Consider the following 9980-nt stretch of genomic DNA (forward strand, 5'->3'; position numbering starts at 1 on the left):
TATCTCAAAAATCAGGATATCAATTCACAAACATAAAATTATGTCATTATTTATTCACTTTCTTATCATTTAGATTTTTTTTCTCCAAAAGAAGATATTTTAAAGATTTATTTAATGGCATTCCAAATCATTTTAAATCATCCAATATATTTATGTGAGGAACAAAAAAAAGAGAAATTTTTAAGTGAATAAAATAGCTTAAAACTAGTTTAAAATATGAAAACAAAATATTGCACACTGCACATTTAGTACCTGAGATTCTACACAGTGATCACTGTTGTAGCTATTGTAGCTGCAACTTCGATGTGCCAATCGGAAATTTGATATGTCAATTGCCAATCAGAAAAATGGATAACGCTGCAGTAATGGCACTGATCACATTCATTCCAAGAGAGGCTTTCACCTACAGAAAGAAAAGCATTTAACAAGACAAGAATTTTAATGGAATACACTTGTACAACTATGTAAAGTAAGAATGAGCACAATAAGACCTGTTAAGGATAAATGTCTCATTGTGCTAAAATAATAATAATAATAATAATACTCACTGGCTGTACTAACAGGGGCCCATTTCACTAAGGCGGTTCAACCAACTCTGAGTTTAAACTTGAACTCTGAGTTGACTTACCCTGAGATGGGAAACTCTGAGTTTTCGGTTACAGAACAGCTGAAATGAGTTGGTTTAATCAACTCTAAATTGATTGACTCTGAGTTAAGCATGTGCACCACAACTATAAAAAAGCCATTATCGATGGAGCGCCGATATTACGATTCACCATGGCAACAGCTCCTGCCAAAAAGCCGTCTGCAGACTTCAGACTCGATACAAATGTAATTCTTCTCAGTGTTATAATATCACAGGTGAAAACGTACTCGGTTACTAACGTAACCTCGGTTCTCTCTAGAAGAGGGAACGAGTACTGCGTCTTAGCTAAGACGCTACGGGAAAAGTCTCTTTTCACGAAATACTGAAGACAAAAATTATCCTTAATTTTGAATTTTTGTAAAGCGCATGTGCAGCAGTACACAGCCATAGGCGAGACGGCTCGCTCGCTCATTGGCTGCTCTGCAGCAAGTGCACAGCCCATCTAGCGCAGGCTGATGCAATATCAGAACAATTAGGACGCTTCGCGCCCATCACGCCACTTCCCGCCGAAACGGGTGTGGCCCAACCCTATAAAAGGAGCTCGAAAAGGCTGACTCACCTGATTTATTTCATCGCCGAAGCGAACCAGAGTGAATCGTACGCACGGCAGAGAACGCAGTACTCGTTCCCTCTTCTAGAGAGAACCGAGGTTACGTTAGTAACCGAGTATGTTCTCTTACGAGAGTTCTCTCGTACTGCGTCTTAGCTAAGACGCTACGGGAACCACATGTAAAACGCCGTGCGCGCAGGGATCACACACCAATAAACCTGAAGCAACGCCCACGCTCATGAACTCAGAATTCCCATCAGGGACCTGATTCGGCTATACCGACAGCAGCCTCGCTTGCAAGGCGGAAACCTCCAGGTTATAAAACCTGATATATGTAGACGGCGAGGCCCAACCTGCCGCCATACATATATCCTGCAAGGAGATCACAGTAGACCACGCCCACGACGAGGCGACGCCTCTTGTGGAGTGTGCTCTGACACCCAGTCCATCCATCTGGATAGAGTCTGTCTCGAAACAGCCATTCCCTTGGAACGTCCACTGAACGAGACAAACAGCTGCTCAGTCTGTCGAAAGACGGCGGAGCGAGACACGTAAGCTCTTAAAACCCTAACAGGGCAAAGAAGACTCGAGTCTCCATCCTCTCCTGACACCGACAGGGCAGACAGGGCAATAACCTGAGCCCGAAACGGCGTGTTGAGGGACTTTGGCACATAACCGTGCCTAGGTTTGAGTATGACCCTTGAGTCATTAGGCCCAAACTCCAAGCACGACTGGCTCACCGAGAGCGCGTGCAGGTCACCCACACGCTTCACTGAAGCGAGAACCAACAAGAATACCGTCTTGAACGACAGATGCTGGAGACTAATCGATTGCATAGGCTCAAAAGGGGGACCCTTCATGGCCTCCAAAACCGTCGCGAGGTCCCATATAGGGACTGACGGAGGTCTGGGAGGATTCAGCCTCCTAGCTCCTCTAAGGAAGTGGATGACCAAATCGTTCCTTCCTATTGACTGACCTAGCGCTGTTTCAGAAAACGCTGCGATGGCCGCCACATAAACTTTGAGCGTGGATCGGGCTCTGCCCTTATCCAACAGCTCTTGCAGGAAGGAGAGAACCTCCGTCACCTCACAACTAAGGGGTGAACATCCCCGAGCTGTACACCAGCTGGAGAACACCGACCACTTCGAGGCATACAGCCGTCGCGTCGACGGAGCTCTAGCCTGAGTGATGGTATTTAGCACTCCCACCAGAGCCGCCTTAACCTAATGTTAGGCCCCGGGGCTGAGAGGTTTTGTAGGCCCCCCATCCCATCGATTTATAGACTCTCATTTTAAAAAAGTGTAATATCTAGGTAATCTACATCACAGAATGCATTAGTTTCTTTCAAGACCTACCACAGTGAGTTTTTTAATGTTTTTTTCAATTTTAACATTGTTATTAACATATCACTGAGCATATAAACACAAGACACTTTATTTAACAACCACACACAGCAACTAAATTTCAACTTTATGCAAATGAGAAGTGATTTTCGCGAGCGACAAACAATAGGAAATTAGCCTTTCAGTGGAGCTCAGTCAGCTCCCACTACCGTCTCGAGTGCAGTGCAGGCAAGACAGAAGAGTTTGAGGGCGATTTCACTGTTTTATATTATTTGACTGTAACTAACCACAAACATGGATATAAAAAATGATGCATGGAAAAGAAACTATCGACAGTCTCAGTGAGTTTATGCTGGATTTAGTGCGTAAATCATTTTGATTACAAATTAGACGCTTTGCAGTTGTTATATACAAGATTTTATTTTGGATGTGTTTATTGTGATTATATTGGCTGGGTTTATAAACGTTTATAAAATTGAAAGGATCATTGCTTGGTGCATTTGGAAACAAAGCTTGTCTAATGTAATCGCGTGCATCGCCGATGATTATACTGTCCGTGTGTTGAAAAAAAACTTAGATTAAACACACTCGCAACAGACACACCCCAAAGCGGAGACATTACAGCGATGCCATGCGCACTGAGCGGACTTTTGCCGCTGTAGTGGACAGGACACGCACTGAAAGGTGCGTTCAGACCAGATGCGAATAGCGCGTCAGGCGCGAGTGATTTCAATGTTAAGTCAATGCAAAGACGCGTCAAATTCCCGCGGCGCGGGACCTCTAGACGCGCGTAAACGTGTCTTTGCATTGACTTTACATTGAAATCACTCACGCCAGATGCTCTATTCGCGTTTCGTGTGAACGCACCATAACAATAACATTAGAGCGACAGCACTAGCAACGTCCACAAGCGACTAGCGACATACAGCGACAAAATCTGACAAGTTAAAACAATATGACCTTTTCAGCTTATCATGAACCTGAACATGGGAGGCCCCTGAACTTGGGAGGCCCCTGGGCTTCAGCCCAGGTAAGCCCGTGCATTAATGCGGCCTTGACTCCCACTGAGAGATCAGTGGGTAACCGTTGAGCGCCCACACATGGAGGGACCACAACTCCGGTTGAGGGTGCCAAATCGAGCCCCTGGCCTGCGAGAGGAGGTCCCTCCTCCACGGCACTGGCCACGGGGCGATGTCTGCTAACCGCATCAAATCTGGGAACCATGGTTGGTTCTTCCAAAAAGGTGCTACAAGCAGTATGGAACATCTCGTTTCTCTCACCCGATCTATCACCTGCGGAAGGAGGGAGACGGGAGGGAAAGCATAAAGCGGGCAGCACGGCCATCTCCGTGACAGCGCGCTTTCGTTCTTGGAAAAGAACGCGGGGCAGTGAGCGTTTTCGTGGGACGCGAAGAGGTCCACCTCCGCCCTGCCAAATCTCTCCCACAACAGCCAGACTGTTTGCGGGTGTAGAGACCATTCGCCCGTGGGAATGTTGTTTCTGGACAGCCTGTCTGGACCCAGATTCTGTAGCCCAGGCACATGAACTGCCCTCAGCGAGCGCAAGTTGCACTGAGCCCAAACCAGGAGGCGTTCTGTCAGCCTGTACAGGTTTCGGGACCCGAGACCGCCCTGGCGATTTATGTAGGACACCACAGGCATGTTGTCCAAACGGACTAAGACGTGGTGGCCCTTGATTCGGGGACAAAAGCGCGTCAGCGCGTTCTCCACTGCCAGCATTTCCAGACAGTTGATATGTTGGAGCTTTTCCCGTTCTGACCACAGGCCAAAGGACGGTCTGCCCTCGAGCAGCGCTCTCCATCCCGAAGTGGAGGCATCCGTCGACACCATCTTCACTTTCGAGGAAGTCCCCAGGCTTACACCTGATTGGTACCAGTTGTTCGCTGTCCAGGGTTTCAGGGCTGTAACGCAGCCTTGATTGACCTTGAGATGCAGTCGACCAGATACCCGCGCTTTCAGCCAGAACTGCAGGGGGCGCATGCGGAGCAGTCCCAGCTGCAGAACCGGAGATGCTGAGGCCATGAGACCCAGCATCCTCTGACATTCTCTGAGCGAAACAGTCACGCCGCAGCGGAGAGAACTCGCTGCGCGCTGCATGCTCAACGCGCGCTGTGGTGACAGCCGCTCCATCATGGAACGTGAGTCCAGAGCTAAACCCAAAAACAGTATCGTCTGACTGGGGTTCAGTGAACTCTTCGCCCAGTTGACACTGAGACCGAGTCTCTCGAGGTGATCGAGTAAAACGGTTCTGTGCTCCACGAGCTCCGCTCGTGATTGAGCCAGTATTAGCCAGTCGTCCAAATAGTTCAGCACTCGCATGCCTGAGAGGAGCGAGCGCTGCGTCCATGCACCTCGTAAACGTACGAGGAGCTACGGACAAGCCGAACGGCAGGACTGTAAACTGGTATGCCTGGCCCTCGAAGGCGAATCTCAAATATCGCCTGTGATTTGACGCTATCTGTATTTGAAAATATGCGTCCTTCAGATCTATTGACATGAACCAGTCTCCTCTGCGAATATGCGCGAGGAGCTTCCTGGTCGTAAGCATTCTGAAACTACGTTTCACCAATGCCCTGTTCAGCTGTCTTAGATCCAGTATGGGCCTGAGACCCCCGTCTCTCTTGGGCACCAGAAAATATCTGCTGTACAGCCCCCCCTCGCTTTGAGCTTGAGACACAGGCTCTACAGCCCCTTTGCTCAACAGTTTTGATATTTCGGCCCGAAGTAGGTGTGCTACTTCTGTTTTTACCGTGGTTTCGACGCGCACTAAAAAGCGCGGAGGGCGTCGAGAAAACTGTAGCGAGTAGCCTCTCTTTATAATGCCTAGCACCCAATCCGAAACCCCTGTAAGCGCTGACCGTGCATCTGCATGAATGGCTAAGGGCTGGATGCGAAGCGCGCTCTGTTGCCTGGGCAACGGCGGCGCTTCGGTGTGCTGTAACATGGGCGTCACGCCTGTGGCATTTGAGGCGGGGAGCGCGCTGATCACAGCGGGCAGATCACTCCTCCTCGACCCCGTCCCGGCGCTTAACCGATCGAGGGAGGGCTGAGCGGGTCCCATAGGACTCGTGATATCTGCGAGTAACTGACGCAGCGCGCTCAGACTCCTTGATGTCAGAAAGCGTCAGCCACAAATGCCTCTCAGCCACTGTAGCGGAAGCCATAACCCGTCCCATGGCCTGTGCAGCGGACTTAGTAGCGCGGAGGGAGAGATCCGAAGCACTCCTCAGATCCACGAGACAGATCGCTTCAGGTCCCATCTCATCCAGCTTGCAGAGGAGATCGCCCTGGAAAATCTGCAGCGTGGCCATGGTGTGCAGCGCAGACGCAGCCTGCCCAGCAGCAGAGAAGATCCGTGCGAGCAGAGATGACGTCATGCGGCAGGCTTTGGATGGCAACGCCGCCTTAGTCCGCCATCCAGCAGAGGGCGGGCAAAGGTGCGCTGCTGTAGCCTGTTCCACCGGCGGAAGTGACAGGTAGCCTCTGTTTTTAGCACCGTCCGGTGTGGAGAATGCTGGTGAAACAGATGAACGAACTCTCGCCGAGAATGGAGCGCTCCAAGCTTTCGCCATTTCTTCGTGAAGCTCAGGAAGAAAGGGGGCGTGCTTTGAGCTGGGAGAAAAACGCTCATCCGGGAGAAAGCTACCATCCAGCCAGGAACGAGAAGGGGGCGCTGGTGCAGACCACTCGAGGCCGAGGCTCACATCAGCTCTTTATCGATATCCGCCCGTCTGCTGGGCCTCTGAGCAGAAGGCGCGAGATCCACGGATCTCGCCCAACCCTCACTGCCCGAAGCAAGCAGAGAGCACGTGTCCTTTTCCTCCGACGCGGCCCTGAGATCCACTTCCTCAGATGACGCGGCAGACAGCGGACGCTGACCATCGGGAAGCGATGCAGGGGAGGCCGGTGAAGCGGAGGGAACCGGCGAGCTCGGCAGAGCTGGAGGCGGTTCCGGTAGACGCTGCGAGCGGCGCTTTTTACGGCGGATGATGCAGGCTTCGAGAAGAACGCCCGGTGAGTCCTCAGAGTCACCATAGGCATTAGCTCGCAATGAGGGCAGCCGCCGTCAGCGAGCGCGAGTGCTGCATGGTCCTCACCCAGGCAGGAGACGCAGATGACGTGACGATCTCCTTCGCTGAGCGGGGCTCTGCACGAGCCGCACGAGGGCATCTTTAAAAAGACGCAGCTCTTTTTGTGAGTGTGCGTCGCAGGGCGAACACACACAGGATATAAAGGATATAAGGATATAAAAGGATATAGGCGCCGGACAGCGCAGCAGGAACGGCAGTGGAAGGCGGCGAGGCCAGCAGCTTCAGAATGGCTCGTCCCGCTGATATGCTTCTCAGACGGCGCTTGCTTCCTCCGTGATCCTGCGATGCGTGAGCTTCGCTAAAGAGATGAAAAATCAGGTGAGTCAGCCTTTTCGAGCTCCTTTTATAGGGTTGGGCCACACCCGTTTCGGCGGGAAGTGACGTGATGGGCGCGAAGCGTCCTAATTGGTCTGATATTGCATCAGCCTGCGCTCGATAGGCTGTGCACTTGCTGCAGAGCAGCCAATGAGCGAGCCGTCTCGCCTATGGCTGTGTACTGCTGCAAATGCGCTTTACAAAAATTCAAAATTAAGGATAATTTTTTGCTTCAGTATATCCTATTTACAGTAGGCTAAGTGCAAGTAGCTCTAGGTGCTATTTACAGAAAAAATGTATAGTGAAAATTATGATATATTCTATTTACCATGTAAAAGTAGCAGTTCTTTGCAACAGGCTAAGTGTAAATAATAATTGGATGCTAGTTATACTTTATACTGGCAGATACATTTGCACCTCAGTATTGTTATACATTAACAGGATTAAATAATAACAGATTGTAAATTATTATATTTATTACAATTATAAGTAGTTGTATGATTATTAAAAACTCGTTAGGCACTTTACCTCCCCTTTTAGAACATTTTGTTCATTTTTATTGAAAATAAATTCTAATGTGACATGTGATGGGAAAAGTGAGAAGAACGAGCTCGGCAAAAGCTGGACGCTAACCCAATCAATCGCGTTACAAGCTCCCCCCCCCCCAAGTACAAATATAAAAAAAAATAATAATAAAAATAAAGATTTATTTCCTATATAAGAAAATTAAATAAGATACATAGTCTTGTTTCCTGGGGTGGGGGGGGGGGGGGGGGGTGTCTAAATTAAGTGCATTTTACTTATTTAAGATTATATGCCAGTGTGGTAATAAAAATAATCTTAATGCAAATCTAAAACAAGATCATTCTGAGTGTCTATTAATAAGTGCAAATCTACTGTAGCTCTGCCCTCCATCGACTCATAAGGTTAAATATGACATGTGAATAACGGCTTCAATGGTGTATGCAGTAATGTTTTGGGCACGGAAAACCTAGAGTTTCCCTCATTTCAGGGTTAACATACTCAGAGTTTTCACTTAACCTCCTTTGTGAAACAGGCCCCAGGTTTTTCTCTTGTAGTAACAGAATATAGTCTCAGACCACTGAGGTATTTTTTATTCCCAAAATTTATGGTGATCTTTTTTTTAATGAACATATGAGCAACATCATTTGTGTGAAAAGAAACAGTTTTTTTTTATTTATTTTTTTATCAAGTAAATATAAATGGAGCTATATTAAGTCAGCAAGAATAAATAAATAAACAAATAAAATAAATACTGTTGTAGTATTTGTTTCTATTTTTTACAGTGGTCATTTACCCTATAGCCCCATTGTATCTGACTGCTTACAGTTTTTACTTAAAGAACAGATGATTGAAAGGGCTTTGTGCTTCTAACTATTCAAAATAATGAGTAAGACAAGGTCAGTTGTGTATCTGATGTCTAATCTTTTATCAGTCTAAAGATACAATGAGAGTTTTACTGCTAACAGATGATTTCTAGACTGCTGCTCATTTGTTAGTTGAGCAATGTCATGATGTACAAATAAAGATCAAGTAGTGACAGAAGAGATCCCACCCACTGATATCAGCACATTATATTACATTTACATTTATTCATTTAGCAGACGCTTTAATTCAAAGCGACTTACAAATGAGGACAAACAACAAACAACAACAAAAAGAGCAATGATATATAATTGCAATAACAAGTCTCAGTTAGGTTAAATGGTTAGTTCACCCAAATAGCAAAAATATGTCATTAATACTTACCCTCGGAGGTCGTACGGGTTCGGAACAACATGGGGGTAAGTTATTAATGACATAATTTTGCTATTTGGGTGAACTAACCCTTTAACACAGTACGTGTAGCATGGGCTTTTAAATAATATAATAAATAAAAAGAAAACAAATAGAATACAAAAAGATTAGAAAGTATAATATGATATATATATGCACATACCACACACAGATGTAGTTTATTCTGCGCAGCAACAGACAAAGAGCCAGTACTGATGTACTGAGAAAGAAACATCAGACATATTAAACATTTTACATATTAGAAGTTAAAATTAAAATCAAAAGGGAAATAAAGCACTCCCATTAAATGATACTTACAATGAAAGATCCCCAGTAAGTGATGCCACTAAAGACAACAATACTACCAAATCTGAATAAATTTGCGGTGAGCACAATACCAAGTAAGAAGACCATCACTCCAGTTATAATCTGTACAGTCTAGAGAGCAGATGTGTTTTATTCATAATGACTCAACATTTATGTTTGGAAACACAAAAATATAAGATGTATTGATGTTTAATGCATGGAAGGGAGTCGGACCAACACACATCTTTGCAAAATGTCTTATGAAAAAAGACTGTTCTAATTTTAAGTGATCTAGAAGAAATCATAAAGTGCATTACCCCAAGTGCCTTTGGTTGTGCTTTCAAAAATCCTTTAAGGCCTGTATTGTGATATGTTCCTCTGGCTTGTTGGATGATAAATCTAGCGTTATCAGATGTGATGACATTGCTGTTTTCCATTCTAAGAAAACTTTTGGATTTCACCTGTAATTTATCATTAATCATTAATTAACAATATGATTTAATAATCTTTAAAGTTTTTGGGGCAGTTTTTGCTTAATGGTTAGAGAGTTGTACTTATAACCCAAAGGTTGGGGGTTCAATTTTCAATACTGTCATGTAATGTAGGTGGGAGGAGTGAATGTATAGCACTCTCTTCCACCCTCAATACTTATGACTGAGGTTCCCCAATTGCTCCCCGGGTGCCACAGCAAATAGCTGCCAACTGCTCCTGCAGCCTCATTTATAAAATGTTGTGTATAAACCATCCTAAATTTGTTGTCCTAAGTTCATTTCTCAAAAGTATGTAAGTGCGATTCAGAGAAAATGAATGTGCACACAAAAACATGTGCGCACATCTGTCTTCCATATGTGACATTTATAAATCGCAAATGATCTTGAAATTGTGCACAGCTGACTGGTTTCAGTCAGTAAA

The 9980-nt window shown here is 45.9% G+C and overlaps 1 protein-coding gene across 1 annotated transcript; it reads right to left on the minus strand.

Moving 5' to 3' along the window:
• Positions 1 to 328: 328 nt before the first annotated feature.
• Positions 329 to 9505, minus strand: LOC132135114 (membrane-spanning 4-domains subfamily A member 12-like). Its single transcript, XM_059547178.1, has 4 exons — positions 9386 to 9505; positions 9081 to 9200; positions 8926 to 8982; positions 329 to 403 (listed from the first exon to the last, which is right to left on the minus strand). Exons 1-4 carry the CDS (start codon positions 9503 to 9505, stop codon positions 329 to 331), a joined length of 372 nt encoding a protein of 123 aa, XP_059403161.1.
• Between the last annotated feature and the right edge of the window lie 475 nt (positions 9506 to 9980).

The sequence above is a fragment of the Carassius carassius genome, chromosome 4 (assembly GCF_963082965.1).
Source record: "Carassius carassius chromosome 4, fCarCar2.1, whole genome shotgun sequence".
NCBI lineage: Eukaryota > Metazoa > Chordata > Actinopteri > Cypriniformes > Cyprinidae > Carassius > Carassius carassius.

What these genes read in the sequence shown, in the direction of transcription:
- LOC132135114 (XM_059547178.1), bottom strand. Translation starts at nt 9,505, where the DNA reads ATGGAAAACAGCAATGTCATCACATCTGATAACGCTAGATTTATCATC. An exon ending in CACAACCAAAGGCACTTGGG is followed by an intron (nt 9,201 to 9,385) that starts GTAATGCACTTT and finishes TCTGCTCTCTAG; the next exon opens with ACTGTACAGATTATAACTGG. An exon ending in ATAAACTACATCTGTGTGTG is followed by an intron (nt 404 to 8,925) that starts GTATGTGCATAT and finishes TTCTTTCTGTAG; the next exon opens with GTGAAAGCCTCTCTTGGAAT.